This window comes from Garra rufa, chromosome 23 (genome assembly GCF_049309525.1).
Source record: "Garra rufa chromosome 23, GarRuf1.0, whole genome shotgun sequence".
NCBI classification, from domain to species: domain Eukaryota; kingdom Metazoa; phylum Chordata; class Actinopteri; order Cypriniformes; family Cyprinidae; genus Garra; species Garra rufa.
The window spans coordinates 34490919-34518101 of record NC_133383.1 but is presented as its reverse complement, the minus strand read 5'-3'; the positions used below and the strand labels follow the sequence as shown (position 1 = coordinate 34518101).

The following is a 27183-nucleotide window of genomic DNA, read 5'->3' as shown; positions in this document are numbered from 1 at the left end:
TGACAAGTGTAGATGAATACAACATAAAGTTACTAATAAAATCAATAATACTAGTATTCAGGTGCAGAAATGTAATAATTCATTGATAAATAACTAGTACTTCTCACTGCAGGTATTTATAGGATGCTGTCTCTTTAAGGCCTAATGCACGTAATACTGGCACGCATCTCCTTCTCAGCTGTTTCGGTTCACTGAAGACAATAACCGACGGTGTTACCAGAATAAAACAACGGGTATTTAAACATAACTTTGTATGAATGTTTCTGTTCAAGTGACGTTAAAGAGTAATCAGTCTGTGAATCGCGCAGTTTTAATCACCTCTCTCTCTCTCTCTCTCTCTCTCTCTCTCTCTCTCTCTCTCTCTCTCTCTCTCTCTCTCTGTGCGCGTGCTCGCTTCAGGTGTGTGCGGCAACGTTAAAAACAGAAAATAACACGCACGAAGTCTACAAATTATAAACTTTTACTCTATGATGGGTAATATTTAACAGTTAATCTACTAAATAAATCCATGAGGTGCCACCTCTTGGAACAACGGCTTTGCAAACATTGCACTTTGCTGTCTTTGCGGCGTTTCCGACCGTAAAGTATTTCCACACAGCGGACATGTATGACGCTCAATGCTAAACTGCTACCTGCAAACTGAAGATTTCCTGAAAGGAGGCATGTCATCTCTCTCAGTGTCTCATTGGAGCACAGACACGTCACCTAGCCCGGGATCACTTGTGAAGTCATTTCAGCAGACAGCACTGTACGTAGACATAACTCTGGATCGGAAATTTCTCTAGGTTGGATCGGAAATTTCCGATCCATTAATTAAGCTGGTATCGGAACCCGATACCGATACTGGATCGGATCGGCCCCATCCCTAGTGGGAACCTAATGTTTTGGGGGTGTTTTTCAGCCGGTGGAGCAGGGAACCTAATCACAGTAAACGGCACCATGAAAAAGGAGCAATACATCAAAATTCTCAACAACAACATCAGGCAGTCTGCAGAGAAACTTGGCCTTGGGCACCAGTGGACATTTCAGCACGACAACCACCCAAAACACACTGTCGCAGGGTTAACGTACATCACTACAACACTGCCTTTATGGCATTTGGTTCAGGCTTATGTTCACACAGCGCTCGTTCCCGTAATTTTCCGGAATCAGCGTGCATTGTGAAAGGGGCTTTACTAAAGCAACAGTTACGTAACTTACTGCATTCGGTGTTTGAAAAAGAAAAAAACATTAATGATCGTTCTGAAATATCCTGTCGAGTACCTCCAAGCAACAGCAGGCTAGGCTCTGGGCTAGGCTACAGCATACATGACCGTAGCTACTTGTGGTTGGCTTGGATGTGCGTCACTCAGAAAACCAGCAAGTCCTGACTTAAATCCAATTGAGAATCTGTGGAGGGAGCTAAAGATCAGGGTGATGGCAAGGAAGACCCTCCAACCTGAAAGAGTTGGAGCTCATCGCAAAAGATGTGCAAAAATACCAGTGGAGACTGGTAAAAAAAAAAAAGCTGGTCAGCAATTATCGGAAGCGTTTGATTGCTGTAATAGCCAATAAAGGCTTTTCTATTGATTACTGAGAAGGGTATGAATAATTTGACATGAAACTTTTTGCTCAAATGTGAATAAAAAATTAGTAATATTTTTTTCCACAATGATGCCTCTTGTACATAGTCTTATTATCTTTTGGGAGAAGCCTGTGTCATTTCCAGTCAAAAAAAACCTTGGTTGAATAAAAGTAACTTCAAGTCAGAATTTGCCAGGGGTATGAATCATTTCGGGCTTGACTGTATATAAAATTGATTTTGTATGATAAAAATAACTAAAGCCTGTTTTTATAACAATTAGGATTTTTTTCTACATTGTGACATTAATTTCATGGTCATTTCTCAATAGTATACTATTGACGCAATCCATGAAAATCTAAGTCTTGTAACCAGCTGTGACCATGACAAGTGACAAGAGACAGGACATTTTGATAGTTATTTGATTTCTTTTACTTTGGCGTCACGCTGGGTAGCCTGCTTATTGTGAAATATAATTTGTTCATAATTCTGCTCATAATTGTACATCAAATATCTTCTGACTGGTTGAAAGTTTGTCATGTTGTGCAGCATTTTCGTTGTCAATGTGCAAAGAGTCATTTGTCATTGAAAACTTGTTGTTTGTCGTATCTTACCAGTTTAGGACTTGATGTCAAGCGAAAACGTCTCATAGTTGTTCCCATAATGCAAAAAGTATTGATTTGATACTAGTATAATGATAAAAATAAATGGTAACTTCATTATAGTATTGAGAATGATTTTTTCCCCCAAATACAGTAATTTAGGAGAATTCAGTAGCAAATTTGAAAAAATGTCACAAAAAATGTCCCACTGCAAAAAAATAAATCTGTATTTTCTTTTTTTGCCATCAGTAGTAATTTAAGTTATAAATAGGCTATAATTGTCCAATATATATTTGTTGCCTTTTGCCTGATATTAATCACACATTTAAGTTTGAGATTCATGTGCATTTTCCCCCTAACTCAGGCAGAAATAAAATATACTTGAGTGCACTAAAACATACTTAATTACAAGCAAGTACATATGCAGTTCATTCTTATTTTTTGTGCTAAATAAAACTGTAAAAGTTATATACTATAAATACACTAATTTAAAGAATATTTCTACCACAGTAGTACTTCAGTGCACTTATAAAAGTATATTAACCCTCTGGTTGGCTGGAGTGTGTCTATTTTGCACTCTTGATATTTTAAAGTGTCACCCCTTCATTGCTGTGCACTCTTTTTCTACATAGTGAATGATTTATGGATTGTACACACAAAAAAGTCTCTGTATTTTTACAATTTTGCATATTTCCAATTCATTTCCAATGGAAATGAAACGAACAACACAGGTGTGACTTTTTTTTTAAGACCATTTAGCTTTTCGAATCAAGTCCACATCATAAATGTCATTGAGTTTCATCATTTTTTTTTTCCGGTCGATTTTCCGAATAATACTATAGGATTAAATACCACTTGACTTGGTTTGATTTTTAGTGCATTGAAATTGAAAATTTAAAGTATACTACTGCAAAAATATATGGAGGAGTTTTTATTAGTGTATTACTTAAAAGTGCTTTGAATGCTTTAAAAATTTGTTCAATCTTAGTAGACTTTTATATTGTAATCCTAAATTTAAATTAAACTGATTTTATTAAAAAATATATTACTAATGTATTAGTTAGAAGTACATTTTCACAACTGTGGTACTTAAGTACACTTAATATAAATGCACAAATTAGCAATAACACTTAAACAGATTTTAAGTGTAGTCAGATATAGTACACCAAATATACAGAAGTTATTTATAAGTGCATTACTTAAAAGTGTGCTATAAATGCTTTACATTAAATTTTAGTGGATTTTCATATATACTATCAATAAGTTCTATGTTAATGCATTTTCAGAAAATAAATACAGATACAGTAGAAATGTATTAATTACAAGAAAACCTTGTAGGTGTTAAAACTGTTTTGGTGGCAAACACGCAGGTTAAATGTGTACTAAAATTCACAATAACAGTAAGTATACTTTTAGCATAAAGTACTTAAAGTGCTATATTTTTAGTGCTACTAATGACATACTTGATTGTACTATTTAAAGACACCATTATCATGTAGTTAAGTATATCATATAAAGGGAATATTAACATCAATACATTTGAAATGCATTATTTTATGTACAAAAATGCATTATAAATACTATGCATACTGAAATAAAGTGTATTTTAGTGCACTTTTTTCACGTGGGAATACACCTCAAATTTGCTATACTCACTCTGGAGGACAAGGCTCGGTGTTGCAAGGTCGCTGGTTCCCTGGCGGTTTGCCGTCTGAGTCGCAGTAGCTGTTTTGAACCACCGAACCGTCGTCCAGTCTTTTACACACCACCTCCTGCTTCTGCGAGCCTGCAAAAAGACAATAAAACATCACTTCATTCATCTGCCTCACGCTTTCTGCTGGGAGATCGTTTTCGACACTTCAGCAGCTCGTGCGCAAAGCGCTGTGTGGTCGGTGTCGATCCCTGAGGTAAAACTACTTCTCTGTCTCTTCTCTAGGGGTCCACTTGCTGACAGAGCACTCTGTGTGGATAGAGGCACGGAGGCGATATTATTTTTCCCTCAGTATTATATCTAGGTGTGTAAATGCCTCGGTTGAAGTGAGTGTCTTAGTGAATGACTTTTACAGAGAAGCCAGTCTTTTCTTTGGCTCTTGGTTGTGAAAAGTGAGCATTACCACAGTAATGGCAGAGTAGCGCGCTACGCTATATACTCAGCGCTAGGAGCCATTGGTGCAGGGGCTCTTTGGGGCCCATAAGGAAAGACATTAGCCTCCAGTTAAGCCGGTTTATGCCAAGCTTGGCTAATGCGCAAGGCCACCTTGTGAGGTGGATCTAATAGCTGCCAATACGGCATTCTTGACTGGGTAACCAAAATAATGGAATACTCCGGTGGGAGTGCGATGACCCCTTAAAAAGAAACGAGATTTGATTTGCTGAAACCAAACTAGGGGGTAAATGTAAAATGCCATTACATCAGTTCATGATGTAAGACCGTTATCAGTGTTTTTGCACATAACGATCAAAATAATAAGGCGGCAACATTGAAATTTAATGGGAGTTTGTAGAAAAGCAGGAATCGAGTCCAAGCATCTGTAGCGGTGTGAATCACGGATCATCTTTAAAAGAATATTGCAGTATTTTTATGGCAGTTCACTCAGTGTTTAAGCGCTCCCTGTGTGGCTTGCCAACAGAACAGCCGTGAGTTGTATCAATAACACGAAATTTCACAAATGACATAAGTGTTGCTCTGGGGTATTTCCATATAAACTAAAACGTGTTCAAATGAATTGAGCAACAAATGAGGTCGAGTTCACTGAGCCCAGAGAAAACCCTCCGCAGACTAGCCTGCGATGTTTGCATTTTTTGGTGAAATATAACAAGTATTTTGAATGTTTTCAATGGCCACACTTTAAAAACGCAGAGAGGAAAACTATTTATTGTTGTAAGAAAGCCATTTATTTCGGGGCAGCCCGAACAGTCTGGTCATATTTGAGGCGAGGGCTCACATTTACATGTGGTTACGACATTCAGATGTTGAAATAAGAGAAGCCTTCTGCTCACTGCATAACTTGTACATTAGCAGTACAAATTGATGGACCATATAGTCATATGTCAGATAAAATACGCATTTTATCATTCTGTTGGATTTTATTACTAATAAAAAAAGATGACTCGGCTGAAAACTGCAGAATGAATATCCAGGCCAATTCGACTCATGCAAGACATGATTTAAAAAGAACATAACCATCAAAGTACTTACAAAATTTAAGTCGGTATTCATATCAGTTCAATTCATAATGAAACATTCAAACCAGATTTGTGAACTCGATGAACTGATTCATTTAAAAGATCAACTATTCAAGAATCAGACTTTGTTACTTCTCTCATGAACTGTAATTTTTAAAGCTTAAAAGGGAACCCCGAGTATTAAGACTTGTGTCTTAATATAACATAAATGATGTCTCTTACTGAAATATGTAATAGAAAACCCATAAAAGATTTACATTATTCAAATGGGGTGCCATTTTTTAAGATGACGTGAAACAGTTGTACTCTGTGACCTACAGGCGCTACCTTTTGCTATTTTTACCGCAACACAAAAATAAAATACTGATACTATGATACTGATACTGATACTATGACCACAGCTGCTGAAAGATTTTACAGGTGTCGATGGATTTAAGCGTAGGCCTAAACCAAATGCCGTACCATCGATTTTTCCCCACAGGGAGTCTAAACACTGCCAGATATCGAGTGAAATCTTCGCAGAGAAACTCTTCAGTTTACATCCTGCCAGGATGGCATCTAGCGTTTCTTGTCTCTGCCATTTGTAAGCTCTTCCAGTAGCTGTGGTCTACTAAAAGCCTCAAAGGCAGCAAGGCTGAAGTGGTAAGAACAAAGACATGAAGTTTTATTTGTTATTCTTTTCTCATCTTCTTACTGATAGGAAAGGAGTAAAGACTTACATTGCTTCTCTTGTTGCCCTTTGACTGAAATTTACAATCAAAAGCTGCACAACAGAGAATCATCTTAGTATTTTAGTTGGTGTGTTACAGTAAATATGGCAACAGGTAGCACCTGTAGCTCACAGAGTGCAACCATTTCACGTCATCGAAATAATGGCCGCCCCCATAGTCCAAAAATTGTATAAACGATGTAGATATTGTAAATAACGTAAAACTTTCCACTTTCTACAACACATTTCAGTAAGAGACATCATTTACCTTATATTAAGCCATACAAGTCTTAATACCCAGGGAACTCAAATTGTATTAATTTGTGTTCGAGTCATTAGGATGTGAGGTTGTAAACGATGACAGAAGTTATCATTATTGGGTGAACTATTCATTTAAACCAGTTATAAAGTTTGGTCATTCAACTTTTCACATTTTATCATTAATGATCAGTACGCACAACAAACTTTCTTTGGGTCTGTTCAAACAGAATGCATTTTTATTATTCCATTGTGCTACTTTTCCATTGTTTTTATATGAAACCATGCTAGATGGATGTGTTTGCAGTGTCTCATGGCTAACAGTGTTCTAAAAACGTGGCACTCAAGTTCAAATAAGGTAAACTTTAAAAAAAAAACTCGGGCCGGGACTCGATTAAAAAAATTAATCTAATTAATTAGAGGCTTTGTAATTAATTAATCGTAATTAATCGCATTTTAATCGCATATAAATATTTGACCTGAGAACAGTGAGAAGTTTTTTTTCATATGGATTTTTAGTATACCATTGAATAATGACTGCATACATAAGCTTAAGCAACAAATTGTTTATTTTTGTTCAACCAAGTCCAACAGACCAGTGCAATATTGCCATTAAGTGTAGCAATAGGCTCGATGTGCTGCGGTGATATGCGAATTCCTTGTTGCATAGCTTGCACACAACCATGCTCTTATCGACGCTTCCGTCCGTTCGTTTTTTATAACAAAATTTCCCATCCACAGGGCCAACCAAAGCGGTCCCATCAGCTTCTTTGTCCATGTTCACTGTGGTTTGTTTTTGTCTGAACGCTAGTTGGTGCTGCAGTATAATTGGTCCACCGAAACTCATCCAGTGAGAAACGTTCCGCGGTGCAAAAATAAGTGCGATTAAAATGCGTAAAAAATAAAAAAAATTGTACGCGTTATTTTTGTGTAATTAATTAATCTAAATTAACGCGTTAAAGTCCCGGCCCTAAAAAAAAAAAAAAAACACATCTTGAGACCTTTTTCCTATTCCACATCTAGCGTTTTTCAAAGCGAAAACGTACCGTGCCAGTAGGATGTAAATGATTGATTGGTTTACCTCCTGCACATGTTGCTGAGCACTCAGACCAGGGCAGATGGTGCCAGGAGAAGCCCACTTCATTGTCCCCACTTCCTGTACGCTGGATTGGCACATTGAACTTGTACTGGATGCCCAGGTTCTGTTCCTGTAGTAGCACCTGAAACATTAAAAATAGATGGCGGGTACTTTTTGGTTGATTAAAGAAGAGTTCATATCACACAATTCTGACTTTTTTTCTCGCAATTACAAGTCAATATCACACAATTTTGACTTTATTTCTCAGAACTGCGAGTTATAAAGTTGCAGTTCTGACTTTATAACTCGCAATTGCGAGTTTATATTACACAATTCTGAGAAAAAAAGTCAATAAACTGTTTTTACATTTTTTTATTCAGTGGCGGAAACGGGCTTCCATAGTAAATTGTGCCCAATTTTGTAAAACTAATTTAAGTAAGAAAAATATAATTGCATTCTTTACTTTTTAATAATATGTATTACTTTTTTTCGTAGTATGAAATATACTTTCGCTAAATGTCTAAACGTAAATGTAACGTAAATGTACTTTATGTAAAACTTTAAACTAGCTACTGTAATTAAACAGACTAATGTTGTCACGTTACGTCTGAATATTACATACAACACTACTTATAAAAATGTGTTTTACATTAAACTTCAGTGAAATTGCTCATAAAATCTGAGTGAAATTGTCACAAATAAGATTGTTTAAATGATGTCTGTGACAGAGGCTCAGAGACGTTCGGATCCATTTGCAAGGCTTTATTAAATCCCCCAATCACACAGGTAACACAACTCACGGGATGTTCAGCAGAGTAGTCACAAAGCACGCGGTTGTCAATAGGGCTGGCAGCAAGAATCATAAACGAGAGAAACAGTCCAGGGTCATACACGAAGAGGCGCACGCAGGAGAAAACGATCAGAATTATGTCCATGGGAACGATAAGACTTCGCAAAGAAGTTCAGAAATTCCGCGCCTACAAATCACTGTGAAAATTGACAACACCTGAGGCGGAACAGACCGAGGTGCGTGGGTAAAAAGGGTCCGGGTAGGAACTAGAATGCGGGCGAAGGTTCATGCTCCGACCGTTCGGAGAGGGCCACAGAGTCTGTGACAATGTTACATCTTTTTAAAACATTAGCCATAATGTAACTAATAACTAATTAAACACAAACAATTGCATTATGGATTTGCAAACTGCAAAAGTTTAACTAATAACTATACAAATGTTCCCACGAATATCTGTTAAAAATAGATGGCGGGATACTTTTCAGTTCATTAGCGAGAAGTTCAGGGTCTACATGGTTAGTTTTGTTACCAACAGGGCTCTCAAGTTTTGGAAAAAGTTTGGAGTGAGATTTTATCTGTTAGGGGAGGAGCCACTCAAATATTTGCAGCAGCGGCCCCTCGGCCCCACGCAATTCTCTCCAGTTTTTGGTAAAAGTTCAACTATCTATTGTTCATAATTAACCAGCACAAAATAAAAAAAATATAACAACTGGTAGATCTGATAAGTCAAATTCATAAAAATAAAATGTTTTAAATATTTCAAAAATGCATATGTATCAAAAGTAAAAAAAGAAATTTGGCCCCAAACGAGCAAACTAAACAGCAGTGCTCAATGCACATACTGTAAACATACAGGAGGATTGCAGAACTTGCTCATAGCATATATGTCAATCTGTGTGTGTGTTTGTGAAAGAGAGAGGGTACATATTTCAGCTTACTAATGTCATTTTGTATTTCAAGTGTTTATTGCACACTTTGATGCCTTGATGACAGTGGTAGGGGCTTGAACTTAGCTAGAGTAATTAGTTACATGTAATTAAATTATGTAATTTAATTAAAAACAACATTTAACTAATCTGTTACAGTTACTGCGAAATAACAAATATAGTTGAATTACAGTTACTTTTTAAAAAATTTACAATTACAAAGTGGGTTACATGTAAATATTTTGATTGATTTATTTCCCAAATCACATTGACTGCTTTAAAATAAGAGACACCAATGTTTCAGGAGTTAAACAGAGGTGCTAAAGATTTTGTGGTGGCTGTGCTTTAAAATCAAATTATTATAATCTCAATTCAAGTGATGAAGGAAATTGACAGTAATTAGTGTTGAGTGCTACTGTAAGGTAAACCTGCCTGCTTAAAAAGTTTTTAAAAGGATTAACAGTTGAAAACATTCCTTAGAAATTTAGTAATCACATGTAATGTTACATTACCTCTAAAGCAATTGAAATAGATACACTACTTTTAAATTACATTTTAAATAGGGAAATTTAATCTGTAGCCTATTACAGCCTATTTCCAAAGTAACCTTCCCAACAATGTTGATACATTTGTGTTTTGAAATATATAAAACAATTTATTTTATTTGGATGAATTTGTCTGTCTTTTTTAGCAGATTTACCAATTATCTTGTCTTTTCCTTAATTTCAGGCCCACAATTAAGCCGCTTTTCCACTATCGGGCCGAACCGTTCTCAATGCTTAACCGTTCTGTTCCGTGCCGATCCGGGCCAGTCAGTACAGATACGGTTTGATTTTCCACTGTGGTGCAGATAACGGAACTCTTTGGAATGTAAATACAAATGCGTCAAATCGTTGCCTTGGTAACGCAAGAGTAGACAGCCCCGCTTCTACTGTTATTGTCCTTTTGGACGCGATATGTATGTTTGAGTTTTTTATTTTTTCCCGGCACTGTTTTGAACTTTTCTTAATGCCCTTCTCTGCAAGACACTGCGCTATAATTTTAAAAACTTTTCGTTTCTCTTTGCACCCTCCAGCTGTTTTTGAATTTTTCTTTCTGTCCAAATATCAATATTAGAGCAATGTTTCATCCACAGACCAAAGTGTCTCAGCCATTTATGGGCGAATTCCAAACGGCTATTTTGCGCCCTTCAAGGGCACTTCTAGAAGGGGACGCCATTTGTAGGGACGTTCCAAACGAAAGTGAGCAACTTAATCCCTTCACGAAGGGCCCTTCCAGAAGGCCGTTAGCGAAGGGAACATTCCATGGTCACTTCACGGAAGTGATTTCCGTTAGTGATCACGTTTGCGCAGCGTTGTCAAGGTAACATTTCGTCAGTCATTCCCTTCGCCAAGGGAGTTCCAAATGGTTAAAAGAGACAGAAATGCCCTACTCCCTTAAAAGAACTCACTTCAAAGGGATCTGCCCTTCGGAGGGAGTAGGGCGTAGGGATGCGCACTTCCATTTGGAATTCGCCCTATATTTATATTTACCGTATCTGCTTACTGCGCATCCGCTTAGCCTTAGACAGAGCCATAGAGAAACTGGTAGCCAGGCAACAGCGTGGCGACGTCATGCACACGCATTTTACCAGTCCGGTTCAGCACGGTTGTCTAACCGTGCCGAGAATTCCGGGCCGAGAACGGTTTGTAATCGTTCCGTGCCGTACCAGGCTCAGGTGGAAACACAACTGGAACTGTACCCGACCGTTCTAAGAACGATTCGGCCCGATAGTGGAAAAGCGGCTTTAGTTAAAGCTGTTGAAGAACTAATAATTTTGCACAAATTTGGCTATAATCCCCAACGTCAGTTCTCACTATCTTTGATCAAAGGCAAGTGATTTTGTCTAGGAATCGTAAAATGGAAAAACTAAATAAATAAATAAAAATAAAAATGAAAAACCCTGCTGCATTTATTTAGTTTCTAGTAAATACAAATGTCAACGTCCGCTCCGAGACCGCAACGCGACCACCTCCTCAACTGTACTAAACGCTTCCACTGCGAGAGAAAGTGGCAGTCCCGCAACGATTCCACCGCTGGCCTTGTCCCGTGTGTGCGCGTCTACGTTGCCTAGTGACGAATGTGATTGTAGCGGGATCACGTCATATACCAGAAAACAGCAAATTCTAATTTTTTGGCTGGTAGGTGCCATTTAACTCTCAAGACAGCTATGAGCTTGGCAGAGTACTTCTCTCTGCAAAGCCTGCACCTCGTCCATTAACACCATATAGCGGGACAAGTTATCCCTTACTTTTCAGCGTGAGAAATACAAGGTGTGGCGTGAGAGCGTGTGAACTGGTTGAAATGCGTGTGTCTCACGGTGAATGCGTGAGACTTGAGAGCCCTGTTACCAAATTGTGGCAAGGGACACAAATATGTCAGTAGATGGAATTTTAGAGTAGTTCATAGTGGGACAGTGCGCATTCTTTGGTGTCATCAGCTAATCAGTGTTGTCGTGATATCATCTCCCTGCCAGATTGTGTACGTCCGAGGCTGGATGTGCCGACCAAGCAACTGTCATTGAGATGAATGGGAATTTCTCCAGGTATTACAGACCTCCATGGTCTTTTGCACCAAGGATTTTGGCAAAGGAAGTTGGTCTTGGATCGGTGACAGAAAGACAAATACTGAGGTCTTAAAAATGCATGGAATAGAGCAATCAAATCATTAAGAATGGGAGGTTTTTTGGATGAGCCCAACCTCAGTTCAGCTTGAACGAGCACATATTTAGCATATCACATCAGCTTCACTCCTGAATTACTTAGTCAGAGAGCTGTAATTGTGTGTGTGTTATAAATTGGAAAGCCATGTTAACCAGTGTGGGCCACAATGGAATGGCTTGTGGTGCACTGGCCACTTGTATGTTTTCCAGCGGTGCTGCGACCAGACCTGGTATTTCCAGCACTTTTGTCCAGGCGAAAGCGATTGTGGTTGCCGAGACGGGGCTTTTCAGAATGAACACACACACGCGTGCTAAAACATGTGCACATGAGCACTCTCATTTGGCCAGACAGAGGTTTTTAGTGCAAACATATAACGGTTAACTCTGAAACCGCTAGCCAGAGTTCATGTGAGGTTTGTACACAGATGTGGACTTTATTTAGCATGAGCCAAGTAATTTCAAACTGCGCATTCAAAACACAAGCCTGCTCTACAGTATCACTTCTGTGACTTTACTATAAGACAACTTGACTATATGAGATTTTATAGTCTGACAGTAATTCAAAAGGAAAGGCCTGTATTGTTGTGCAAAACCCATTCCAGTTGGAAATTCTATTTAACTGAAGATTTAATTTCTACATTTTTTATGTTGTAGCTAGAATGTAAATTGTGTCCAATTTTGTAAAACTAATTGTGACCCCAGACCACAAAACCAGTCATAAGGGTCAATTTTCTGAAATTGAGATTTATACATCATCTGAAAGCTTAATAAATAAGCTTTCCATTGATGTATGGTTTGTTAGGACAATATTTGGCCGAGATACAACTATGAAACTCTGGAATCTGAGGGTGCAAAAAAATCTAAATATTGAGAAAATTGCTTATAAAGTTGTCCAAATGAAGTTCTTAGCAATGCATATTATTAATCAAACATTTTTGATATATTTATGGTAGGAAATTGACAAAATATCTTCATGGAATATGATGTTTACTTATTAACCTAATGATAAAAATTATAATTTTGACCCATACACTGTATTTTTGGCTATTGCTACAAATATACCCATGCTACTTAAGACTGTTTTTTTGGTCCAGGGTCACAATTTAATAAAAACAAAAAAACAGTCAGACATATTGCTTCATTCTGTACATTTAAATAATATGTATTTAAATTTTTTTCATAGTGTGAAATATGCTTCATGTCAAACTTTAAAGAGACACTTTAAACTAGCTACTGTAATTAAACAGACAAATGTTGTCACGTTACATCTGAATATTGTATATAAAACACTACTCAAAAAATGAGTAGTTACATAAAACTAGTTTACATAAAACTTCAGTGAATTTGTCACAAACAAGATTGTTATGTACTTTTAAATGATGTTACATATTTTTAAAACATTAGCTATAATGTAACTAATAGCTAATTAAACACAAACAATTGCATTATGCATTTGCAAACAAGTTTAACAACTAATAACTATACAAATGTTCTCACATATATCTATGTTATGTACTTTATGGGTTTTAACAAACAATTTTTGCATACTTACAAATATTGTGTTTTAAAACATTATCCATTGCTTAAAAATACTTTTCAAAAACTTTAGATAGCTTAAAAACTACTTAAACATTGTAACACATTTAAATTTGAATGTACTTTCAAACAACTTTACACATTTTAACAACTAACTGATTAATCAAACATTGCTGGATGATTGCATCATGTACTTTCAAATAACTGTGTTGTAAAACACCAATCATAATGTAAAAAATAACATTTTACCAAAACTTTAGATAACTAATAAGTACTTAAACATAGTCAAATAATTGCTATGTACTTTCAAAAAAACTTACTTTTTAACAACTAATAACTTAAAAAAAGTTTGTAAAAATTAAGTTCTACAAACAACTTTACATGTTTTAAAACACTAGCCATAAAATGTTTTGTAAAGCATCAAATTTGCTGATTCTTTGTCATAAATAACTGTAAAAAATAACTAAACTAAAATGCATTTTACATCAAAAAGTTCCATAATTGTTACAGAAAGGAAAGTGGAGAATATCCAACATATACTTCTAGAACACTAGCACTACTAACACTACTCCGTTCTTTATATTAAATAAAGATGTACTCACCATAACCACCAAATTTTCAGTGGTGGCCCCTAGAGCTTCTAGCGATTCGGGTTCATCGGTCGGCCTCTTGTAGTGGAAGGCTGTTCCTGCGATGTCAAATTTGCGGGGCCAGTCGATGGTCCAGGCTCCGTTGATGTAATAGTCATCCCCCTCCGATTTCAAAGCTGTGACAAGCGAGAGCTCCAGTTAATAACCCGACACGAGCGAGATGCTGCCAAGCAGAGAGAGTGAAGTCATCGCTGTCATTCATCAACATGATGAGCATCATCTTACAGAGGAGCTCAGGCTTCCTGATGTCATGCGCAATTTTCCCTCTCGCTTTCAGATGCTGTGCAGCTTGTAGATCTAACTTACCAAGTTCAGGTGAAAGTCTGCTTTCCTTACAAACACCGTAGCTACTCAGTTGTCAAAACAAAGATCTCATCTCAAAGCATAACACACCTCAAAATATTCACTCTTGTCTTGATTCAGACTGGGCCAAATTGTAGAAGAACAATCCAGATGTTTATTTTTCTTTACTCACTCAAGCCAAAGACACCTTTTTTTTTTCTTAAAGGTATTTTCCAAACAAAGAAATGAATGGTACTTTTAATAAATCTTTCAAATGGTAACACTTACATTAAAGATGAAGATGTTTTATTTTACATTGGACAGGTTACTCCATCATGGTGGAATGAAACTTTTAGCCAAAAATTGTCTGGTAAAATCTTGGTGCTAATATTTGGCTCAACTGGCTTAAGCAAATTATAGCCCACTATCAGTTGTGAATTACGAAAATGCAACTATAGATTTTCCAAAAAGAATTGCTCAAAAAAGAATAAAAATCAGTAGTGTCACGATATATAGTGGTTATATATAGATGATACTAAATGCCAGCTGGTTCTTGCAAGTTTCATAATTGAAAGTGACATGGCAAGTTTTTATATGAGGGTCATTGACGTATAAGGCCAATTTTAAAATACAAAAAAATAATATCTATTGTAATTGTTCAAACAGTAAGAGTGTGTCCATTAATTCATATAAAAATGTTAAATTAAGTGATTTTAGTGTTTTTTTTTTCATCTTGGTCGTAGCTTTAAAAATGTCATGTGGTGCGACCATGATTTATATTAAAATTATTTCATTTCCTTAACATGCTTTACATTTTTTTAAGATGTTCTCAGTAATTGAAGTGTTTAGAAACAAAGTATTTGCATTTCTTTTGAGTTTTAGTAAAACATGATCTCATATTTTCTATAATTTCAGAGTTGCCTTCTTAAATGTAGTTAGCAGACCTATTTTTCTTGTAAACTGTATAAAACTGATACAAATGTTTTAAAAATACCATTCACTTAAGCATACTGTAGCAGTGATCCATATTTCAACTACATAAATAAGATATTTTATTTCTAATTTAATACAGTTATTGCTATTATTGGTCGCACCACATGATGAGTGGTCGCTCCAAATGACACAAAGAACTCCAGTAATTTCTGAACTTTTTCAGATGTTTTTTTTTTCTTTTTTTCTTTTTCTGAACAATTAAGAGTAGCAGTAGCAGTAGTATTTTTACTAGTAGTAACATAAACCACCTGAAATGACCCAAAAGCATAAAAATCTGTACCAAATTATACTAAAATAAAGTATTTTATGTATAAAAACCATCAATTGAATATAAAAGCACAAAAACTGCCAGTCTGGGACATATATCTATAATGGAAAACACTCTGCAGTGGTCGCACCACATGATTTTTTTAAAATTCATGTAAATTTTACATGAAATAACTTAGTATTTATAGTTTTTTTGAGGTCATACCACATGATATCCAAATGTGGTAACTACATACCAGCCGATAAAAATGTTTTATTTTTACATTTAAAAGAGAGTTACAAATCTGCTCGATGCTTCCATGGGTCCTTGGCCAATTGGTATATGATGCAATGTCCTATCTTTGAATGGACTGCAACATAAAAGTCCCAAAATGGTAGTTTCTTGATAGTCGCACCACATGATATTTCATAAAATGAAAATCATCAGTTTGTTTGTATATTATGATGAAAATATATATAGAAATGCTTTGCAATTTTATACAAGATTACAAAACACTTTGGAAAACATGCCAAACAGTGCAGAAAGTTAATCTGAATAAATTTAGGGTAATTTCAAATATGTTTCCGAAACAAAAGTTATGGCCAGACAGTTGCACCACATGATATTTTGACACTTTGAATAACAGAAAAATGACAAATAACTAATGTTTTTTAAAAGTTAAAGTGAGTACATACATGGGAGAGGTACTTCATATATATGGCATATTTTTGTACACATTTAAACCAAGTTTTAGGCATCACGTCATTGACCCATGAATGCATAACGCCATACGTTCTTCAAAACTTTGTTTGGAACAAACTAACTGAAAATAATAGAATTACCCTCAAACTATCAGTTATATAACACATTGGGCAAAAAAAAAAAAAAACAGAAAGATAAGAAGACAGTTGTTTCAGGAAGAAACGAAAAGAACTGACTAATGTTAAACATTAAATGAACCAATTCTGCAAGCATGCTTTCATTATTAGCCAAATATTTGTCAAACATTAAGGATCTCAAGGCCATTTCAAAATATTCTCACTTTAAACAGGGCCATGTGTTTATGTTTGACAAATGTGGCATGCATGTGAAAGTCTAAAGGAGACAATGTGTTTTACAATTTCCTTAAATACGCCGCTCGCAAGCCCTTTGGCGCTGATGTTGGCCACCGCTGTGCTAGAACATCAGACAACTTATCTTCCTTTCATACGGCTAGAAAAACCTCTACATCAACATGATAGACAACAAAACCAACAAGCTGTCATACACGCTAGCTATATTTATGTTTGCACTCAAAACAACTTAATTGGACCCGCTTGTTTGATTGTTTTAATTAGTTACATGGCTGAGAACCATGATGGTTTTACTCAGCTTGTGGTTGGGAAAAGACAAAAGGCAATGAACAAATATAAGACATCAGAGTGAGGATGACTGTCAGATTGATCCAGATTTACACCCACAACAAAGCCTAAAACAAACCATTTCAGCACTTTTGTATCCAGTATGGCTTCACGAACAAAGCTTTAAGAAGATAAATACAAACACTCACCGATGTAGTTCTTTGACACAGCCACTTCCCTGATTTCAATATGAACCGATCCTTTTGGTATCTGGACGACCTCCATATAACCTACAAAAATGCACAATTTGTTTTAGAAAATAAAGAAAAACTTGAATTTCACTCATATAACAGCGCTATTTTGCAGTTGTCTGTAAATGTACATACATACTTGTTTTAGCAATATGTTTTTAGCATCGCCTAATTAGATCACCTAATCAACTAGTCTGCCCAAAATATGTAATTAGTTTTTATATTTTTTGTGTCAAATGAATTGCTATGACATGCTATAATTCAATTCGCATTTAGCATGCTGCGAGATTTAGCACTGTTAATATCTCTCTCAAGTTTCATCTTTGAATTTATTCTTTATAAAGCACTAATACTACAACATGCAAACTGTAGACCTCTTTGGCCACTGTGTCACAATTTTTTTTAAGTGTCTAGCCACAAGAGTTGTTAAGATTTTCAAAAAAAATTTTATGAAAGTTGTGGTTTTGCAGTTTCCTATGGAAGCCCGTTTCCGTCACTGACTAAAAATGTATATAATTATATAATTAATTCTGACTTTTTTCAGAATTGTGAGATATAAACTCACAATTGCAAGTTATAAAGTCAGAATTGTGAGATAAGAACTTGCAATTCTGAGAAATAAAGTCAGAATTGCGTGATATAAACTCACAATTGCAAGTTATAACGTCCGAATTCTGAGATATAAACTCACAATTCTGAGAAATTAAGTCAAAATTGTGTGCTAAAATTGTGAGGTATTAAGTCAGAACTGTGAGATATAAACTCACAATTGCAAGTTATAACGTCCGAATTCTGAGATATAAACTCACAATTCTGAGAAATTAAGTCAAAATTGTGTGCTAAAATTGTGAGGTATTAAGTCAGAACTGTGAGATATAAACTCGCAATTCTGTGAACATATCAGTGTTTTTTTTCTCAGTACTGGACTTCATAACTCACAACTGCGAGTTTATATCTCACAATTTTGAGAAAAAAGTCAGAATTGCGATATATAATTGCAGTTGCAATTCTGACTTTTTTTTTACAATTGTTTCTCCATCTAGTGTGTATCTCGTAATTCTGACTTCATAACTTGCAATTGTGCGTTTATATCTCACAGTTTTGAGAAAAAAGACAGAATTGTGAGTTTATATAACGCAATTCTGAGAAAAAAAATGAAATTGCGAGATGTTAACTCGCATTTGCCTTTTTGACTTTTTATTCAGTATCGTAACTCTGTGACTCCAAAAATTCACAATTTCTAGTTTATATCTCACAATTTTGAGAAAAAAAAGTCAGAATTACGATACAAACTTGCAATTGTGAGAAAAAAAAGTCAGAATTGCGATATATAATTGCAGTCGCAATTCTGACTTTTTTTCTTACAATTGCAAGTTTGTATCTCATAATTCTGACTTCATAACTTGCAATTGTGCGTTTATATCTCAAAAAGTCAGAATTGTGAGTTTATATAACCCAGATCTGAGAAAAAAAGAGATGTAAACTCGCAATTGCCTTTTTTACTTTTTATTCAGTATCGAAACTCCAAAAAGAAAATCTTTTTCATGCATTTTTACTTCCAAGAATTAATTTGTAACCCGTCTTAAAATTTTTATGGCTAATTCTTATTAGTTCCATCTTGTAAACTCCTCCAGACAATGAGAATTCCAGCACGTTCAAAGAAAACCTAACTAACTTAGCAACAGCAAATTCATTACAAGAGAAGAATCTACACCGTACCCTTCACTCCCCCACAAAGTTTCAGATGATTTACCAGCTATACCTTAAAAGGAGAAAACAGTCCCTTACTACAGAGAATACTTTTGGATGCGGCCCGACAACGTGTGCAATATTACAAGTTTTATTGATTCTCTCACTGGATGATGCAATTAATACTCATATATTGTGTTACCGCTTCTATTTTGACAACTTGTTTCTTGACCCAAAAACAAAAGCTTTATCATTGGTTGTCTGATGAAAAAAAAACCACAGCATTTCCATGAAAAATGTCGAGTTTGACCAAAGCACCCCATTGGCCCCCTGACAGGAGCCACTGCCAAAAAGACAATGCGTTCCTCCGCTCGCTTGTGCTGTGCTTTCTTCAAGTGGGATTTCTCTAGTGGAAAGCGATTAAAAACTTGTCGCGTTTGGCAAGCGTGCGGCCCGCTCTCTGGAATGGGATTCTGAAGGGAGAGATCGGTCGTGGTGCTCCTCTTCTTTCATACAGCTCAGCAGTGGCTTGTGGATTTCACCACATTGTATTTAATGTTTTTGAACGGCTTCAGAAATGTCAAGTATGTAAAGCAATATGGACAATGACAGGGATAACTGCCCTAGATATATGTTTAAAGTGGTGGTGAAAGGACATTTGCATCTTAAGACCCCAATATGTTTAAGACAAAGCTCTTTTTTGTTCTTCATTTAGGGGTAAAAAGAAGTTTTATGTATGTAAGGAATGATTTATGGTTAGTGAAAACCCTGACACCAAAATACGTAAGTATGTGATGCCTCTGTTGGGAAAAGTTACTTTTAAAAGTAATGCATTGCAATATTGTGTTACTTCATAAAAAAGTAACTAACTGCATTATTTAGTTACTCTAAATGTAAAGTAATGCATTATGTTACTTTTGCATTACTTTTTGTCACCTGGGCTGGGCTTGCTCATTTTATTTTATTTTTTAAATATCAAACAACCCTAAAGTTATATTTTTGCCCACTGTAAAGACCCTTTCACACCAAAACTTTAATTAATAATCATCAGACCGAAGGAAGTGCCTCTGCATGTTACTTCTGATTTCTCTCAACACAAGGGCAGGAGAAATGTCAGCGAATAAAATTACTTGCGTTAAAAATAAAATAACTTGCGTTACTTATTTGAAAAAGTAACTCTGATATTTCTTTGTAAATTTAAAAGTAATGTTACTTTGAAAAGTAATATGATTACTTAACTCACATTACTTATGCAAGTGTGCATTGTGTACTTTGATCTCAATAACCAAATCAACACACACACACACACAAAAAAAAAAAAACAGAGATGAGAAAACAGCAGTTAAGAAAGCATCTGATCATAGTGATGTGGATATTTGCACCAAGTCCCATCACATTTATTACAATATATTGCTTTTAAGCAGCGTAACCATATGTCCATTTTTTCCCAGACATGGCCTGGCTGGAATTTGTAAATTACCTGAAAATTACCTGAAATTTCCGGGTTTTTCAAATGTTTTCATACTTGCTGAAGGTAATGACTAAAAAGCAGTCTGACCAATAGTAAGTAGGCATTGTACATAGTCGACCAATCGTAGTGTCCGATAAGGTGGGCCTACAGAGAATGGTCATAGCCAGAGCTTAATTTTTGCCAGAACAAGCCGAATCCGGCACCTCATGGTGGATCCCCCTCCTCACACGCCAATAAAAGACGTAAGACGTTTGTGCTGACCTATAACGTGTATATATTTCATGAAAAATATTCTATTATGAGCGTGATTACTGCACATTTAAATTTGAAATAAAGTGTGCAAAAGACGGGGCTCTTTGGCTGCTCTCACAAGACAGAATGCATTGATCCAATACTGATATACAGGGTCGGCGCCTAAGTGCACTAAATTCCCTTTTTAAAGAAAAAATAACCTGTTTCTGAACATATATTGATAGATCTATGTAGACTACTAATGTAGGTGCATAGCCTAGATAAAGTTCATATACAAAATATTTTCATATCCAACTTATGCAAAAATACAGCGGGGAAAACACAAACATGAATCTTGTACATAAAATAATTTTTATAAATAAAATGTTTGGATTTTTGTTTTAATTGTCAGAATCTATCATAAATTAAACAAACAAACAAACAAACAAACAAACAAACAAACAAACAAACAAACAAACAAACAAACAAAAAGACAGACTCATTGCAGAATACTAATGTAAATTTTTAACCCAGAGTAAGAATTTTTAACAATTAATCAACTGTTTAACCCTCTAAGCGCCAAAGTCGAAAAATTGCGACAAGACGTCATACTTAAGAGGAAAAATAAAACAGATAAGTCATATTTAAGTCGCATTTTATTACATTCAGGCCTATAATGTTACAATGTATAAATAATATAAACACTATAAACATCTGCTATAGACAAATTATAGGTTTGTAAACATTCGGGATGCACGCGCATCATGGTTGCAGAAAACCCCGGGACAAATAGCCTTTACAGCTAGAGAATTACATGGATACTCTACAAAATAGCTAGATTTAAATAAGATTATAGATTATATTGATTAGATGTAATTTTCAAAATGTTCTCCACTTATTACAAGAGCTTGTAACCCAGCAATAAGCACTGTTATTCAACGAAATTGACGTTAGACAGTGGGATAGTCCTATAGATCCGAAACAGGGATGACTTTTCATAGGCGAAGCCTATCTGGTGGCAGAAAACTCATAGTCTGTCCGTTTAAACGTCTGTGTAGCTTATATTCTATAAAAATGATTTGCATTCTGATTTTGACATCAAAATGCACAAACATGTTTTTTTTTCTCTTGTTCCATGGATTTTACTTGTTTACCTCCACTTGTTACCAGTGTTTTTCTGCAACCACAATGCACGCGCAACTGAAAGGAAAGTTGGGCTCATCATAGCCTACCTCTGTCATTTGGCACAAATCCAAATGTTTCAATATTCGCAATGTATTTGAAGCTAAGCTATTATTCAGGTAAACTAGGCTTTGAAGTTCACACGCATTCCAATATCGAAGGAAAAAAAATCATAATAAGCAAATATGTGCCACACTGGACCGGTGCTCACGCTAAATGGAATGGCACTGTGCGATTGTTACGGGTGTGTGCAGGACGAGACGAGACGATAGACGGTATTCAAACAAATAACTATATTTAATATCAATCTTCAAGAGGAACAAGGCAGGAACAGGCAGGAACAGAGATCTTCACACACTTCACTCAACATTAAGGACCGACAATAAACTCAAGAAACAGACAGACTTATAAATGGTGACTAATCATTGAACACAGGTGACGGTGATGACACAAACGAGGACTCAACCAAATGATCACAAAATGACAGGGGGAGACAATGGGGAAAAACCAAGTACAAAACAGACATGAATGTAACATTACGCCCCCCTCCGCATAGGCGCGTCCTCGCGCCGTAGAAGGAACACAAAACGGATGAGAGGGGCGACAAAACAGGACACCAGAGTCAATAAAGGAGGAGGCTTGAGTTGAGGACGCAACCCCGGGAGGGGGACCAAAACAAAAGTCAACATAGTCCAGGGGGGCGACGATGGAGGGAGGAGCCAGGGAAGAAACAGGAGGGACCTGAAGCAGGAGAGCAGGACCCAGATCGCAGCCAGGATGACGGCCCACGATGGAGCCGACGGAGGGAGGAGCCATGGTGGAGGAAGGACCGCCGACTCCAGGGGGCCGACCGACAGAGGCGGAGCAGTTGGCAGAGGAACCCGAGGCAGAGATGGAGAGCCGAGGGACCAGGGCGACACCGCGGATCCGGAGGGCCAAGGCGGAACCGGAGGCTCTGGCGGCCGAGGCGGAGGCGGAGATCCGGAGGTCCGCGGCTGAGCCGGAGCGACAGAGGACAAAGGCGACGCTGTCGGGAAGGAGGAGCCTGACAGAGCCGGAGGGACAGAGGGACGAGGCGAAGCCAGAGGAGTGGAGTCCCGAGGCGGCGGATGGTCGACGACTGACCAAGGCGGAGCCGGAAGGACGATGGGCCCGGTGGAGCTGGTGGGCCGACGGGCGACGGTGGAGCTGAGGGCGTAGAGAGCCATGGTGGAGCCGCAGGGTCGGAGGTCCGAGGTGGAGATCTGGGTTGCGAGGCTGGAGGCGGAGCTGAGGGATCCTCCAGCCCTGCCACCGATGTTGAATGGCAGCCCTGCGGCGAGCCCACTGCATGGATGGTGGGCTGAGGGTGAGCAAGGGGACTGGCTGATGAACTCCGGGACTCTGGACAGCTGGACGGAACCAGCGGGGACTCAGGACGGCTGGGCGGAACCAGCGGGGACCAGGCAGATTCAGACAGAAGAGGGCGGGTGGGAGGGAAGTTCATGCCAGCCAGTGGCTCAGAGAAAAAGTCTATTAAATCAGGCGCGTTATACTCCACAACTTCGGAGAAGAAGTCAATTAAGTCCCCAGAGATGTCTTCCAGCTCACCCCCAGCGGTGTTGCAGTGGGCAGGGCTCTCCATTTCCCTCACCTGCTCCACGTCGCAATCCACCGTCGCAGATGTAGAATCCGGCTCACGCATCTGATCAGTCGGAGAGGGCTCTGGCTCTGTCGCTCGCGGCTCTAGTCCCTCATCCGCGGTGTGCTCGGGTTCGTGCTCTGCGTGTCGGGGTGGTGGTTTGCTGCTCTCTGGGTCAAGAGTGGGGCTGACGTCCTCCTCGATGAAGCCGACAGTCCAGGAAGATCTACAGGATGCCAGCACCCACTCGATGTATTCGGCGATGCTCTCTCGAGGACCCTCCCCGGACAGCTGCGCTTTGGTGGTGGTGTTAAGTCCCTTACGATAGAACGTGCACAGGCAGCTGTCCGGGTAATGTGTCAGCGGTGCGAGGAACACAAAGTCTCTTGTGTGGTCCTCGAGAGAGCGGTTCCCCTGCTCCAGGAGGATAATGAGGACGTTGGGGTATTAAATAAAATAAAATTAAATAAAACACTGATACAAAAAAAACGGAAAAGAAACGCAGGGGAAGACGCCGTGAACGGTTTCGGTCGGTCCTTCTGTTAGGGGTGTGTGCAGGACGAGACGAGACGATAGACGGTATTCAAACAAATAACTATATTTAATATCAATCTTCAAGAGGAACAAGGCAGGAACAGGCAGGAACAGAGTTCACACACTTCACTCAACATTAAGGACCGACAATAAACTCAAGAAACAGACAGACTTATAAATGGTGACTAATCATTGAACACAGGTGACGGTGATGACACAAACGAGGACTAAACCAAATGATCACAAAATGACAGGGGGAGACAATGGGGAAAAACCAAGTACAAAACAGACATGAATGTAACAGCGATCAAACAGCTGAAATATAAAATACTAATTTTTGGTCATATAGTAAAGGCATTTTACTATATGGATATGACAATGTTAATGTATTTGGTCTTGGCGGAATAGATCTGCTACGCTGCTGCTGCAAGCAAGTCCAGAACTTGCTACTGCCAAAGCATATGGTGATACGGTGCTGTGAGTATTTAAGACATACTGCTGCTGCACAAATAGCATAAAATAACCCAAAGCAGGTCTATACAGGTGGAGCTGGGGAAGGTGGAGGGTTTCAGAGGAATTCAAGTGAATTCTACCATCCATTTAAATAGCTGCAAGCTCATTGGTTGCGTATGCAGCATGAACCAATCAGCTTGAGCCAAGTTGTATAACTAATGTGATATCATTAGTTCCGTTAACAAGCCATCAGCCTGCGCCATATAGAGTTTCATGGCAGAATTAGGTATAATTTGAAACTACAAAGTGCAAAGTGTTAGCAGTTTGAAGATTGAAGAATATTAGCAAAGTTTATTAGAATTCTTTCTAAACACTGTTCCGTTCTTATTTCGTTCTGGAACCTAAACTGAAAAATAACGAATTGAAATGTTTTAAAGCAACGCTGTTAATCACAAGCTGATCCACCAATGTGATTAAGTCACATGCCGGATCCAGTACCCCACTTTGTTCCAGGACCTCGCAATTGACAAATTAAGCACTGGTCATAGCAATTCAAATACACATATATAAATGTTCAAACATGTTTATCAGTCGAACGGACCTTTTCTGTAAAGTTCAAAGTCCTGAAACAAACTCCAAACGAACTTTGTTTTGGCCTGATTTTGCATGAATGACATCACAGCAGTTTGTTCTTTGATTTGACCTGAAGTATATAGAGTTCTTTAGTAATTCTCCAGTTCATGGTTCAATGCGGCCCGTAATCAAACCTTTCAATATTTGTGTTACACCAAACGCCTACTTACCAACCTGATACACCTAGTAGATTGTCCAACACATTCTCATTGCAATGCGTAATAGCTCATACGAGATGGTGAAATGGTAAGATATTGAATATGTGTTATTTACGATGAGTGTATAATGAGTGACCTCCTGACCTCCTCTGGGCAGCGAATCGTTGAACAGTCCTTCCGTGACCTCACACGTACTGCCGTCCCCACCGCACACACGGCATCTGTCCTCCTTGGCATCCGAGCCCAGGATGTTATCACAGCCAACATGCTGGAAAGACACAGAGGCAGGGTGTTTCAGTGCAGGGGAACACGGCATTCTCAGACCGTGACTATCTGATTCAAAGGAAAACGTCATTCACACAGCTGTATTGAGTCAGAATATGACACCAAAAGATGAATGGTTTTGGTTTTGCTTCAGGCACGTGATTTTACGCTGGACATCAAGACAGTAACAAAATTATTTACAGCACTGTACAAAATGTCCTTTAAATCAAACAGTGAAATTCGTTGGTATGACAGGCTGATTATGAAAATTGACATTTTTGTAAGTCCATAAACAATAGCAGAAGCATGAGTAACAGTATTTATATTTCTAGTGTTTTGTTTCTAAATATCAATTGAATTTTGTTGGTTTTATGCTCTCGGCAGCCAATAATTCACCACACAAAACACATTGTGGTCAACACAAACCAGGTTTATTCATGTTGTGTCAAAGTTTCTTTTATCTTACGTGGTTTCGCTCATGAGGGCATGTCACGCAACCTGTCCATGCTGGCATCTTGACTGGCTTCTAACAAAATTACAGATGAATTTGTGCCAAAATACCACTGAGTCTGACTTGGCACACAACCTTTGATGTATAAAAATGGCAATATGCACTAAATTGCTAATATATCACTTAACACTGGATATTGCAGATATACACTGCCACTCAAAAGTTTGGGATCAGACTTGTAATCTCTCTTATGCTCATCATTTATTTGATCAAAAATACAGAAAAAACATAAATACTGCAAAATGTTTTATTATAAGATTATAATATAAATAAATAAAAAAAATCCTGTGATGAAAGTTGAATTTTCATCAGCCATTACTTCAGTGTCACACAATCCTTCAGAAATCATTTTAATATGCTGATTTATTATTATAATTATCAATGTTGGCAACAGTTGTGCTACCAAATATTTTTTTTGGAAACCTCTGATATGAATAAAAGGTTAAAAAGAACAGCATTTATTCAAAATAAAAATCTTTTCTAACAATATAATTCTTTTCTATCACTTCCTATCAATTTAACACATCCTTGCTGAATAAAAGTAATATTTTCTTTCAAAAAAAGAAAGAATAAAAATGTACTTTTAAACAGTAGTGTATATTGTTAGAAAATATTTTTTTTTTAAATAAATGCTGTTCTTTTTAACTTTGCATTCATCAAAGAATCCTAAAAAAGCACTGATAATCCATCAGCATATTAGAATAATTTCTGAAGGTTAATTTGACACTGAATTCTGGAGTAATGATGCTGAAAATTCAGCTTTGAACACAGAAATAATTACATTTTAAATATTAATGTGAAAACAGAAGAACTTTTTCATTTATATCGTAAAAATGTTTCAAAATATAATTTTTTCTGTATTTTTGAAGAAATAACACAGCATTGATGAGCATTAGAAACTTATTTAAAATACATAAAAAATCTTACTGATCCCAAACTTTTGACCAGCAGTGTGTGTGTATATATATATATATATATATATATATATATATATATATATATATATATATATATATTTATTATTAGCATCATTTGATATGGGATATTTACTTGTGCATGCTTGATTTTGGTAACCTTTATCCAATGCTTACTAAAAGTGAATCAAAAAATAAGTAATTTAAGACTGTTAAATGTTCTCTTTAGTGATATCAATATAAATAATTGGTAACACTTTAGAATAGGGAACACTTATTAACTATTAACTACGACTTTTCCCTCAATGAAATTCCTAATTTGCTGCTAATTAATAGTTAGTAAGCTAGTTGTTAAGTTTAGGTATTGGGTAGGATTAGGGATGTAGAATAAGGTCATGTAGAATACGGCATT

General features: G+C 37.1%; 1 protein-coding gene across 1 annotated transcript in view; it reads right to left on the bottom strand.

The window, feature by feature from the left end:
• LOC141299015 (A disintegrin and metalloproteinase with thrombospondin motifs 6-like) overlaps positions 1-25398 on the bottom strand; it is a 44185-nt gene extending 18787 nt beyond the window's left edge. Inside the window, exons 1-5 of the mRNA XM_073829295.1 lie at positions 25227-25398; positions 17069-17149; positions 13950-14113; positions 7398-7536; positions 3820-3949 (exon numbers count right to left, since the gene is read on the bottom strand). Of these exons, the coding sequence (XP_073685396.1) occupies positions 3820-3949; positions 7398-7536; positions 13950-14113; positions 17069-17149; positions 25227-25398 (686 nt within the window). The remainder of the gene's footprint in view (positions 1-3819; positions 3950-7397; positions 7537-13949; positions 14114-17068; positions 17150-25226) is intronic.
• Between the last annotated feature and the right edge of the window lie 1785 nt (positions 25399-27183).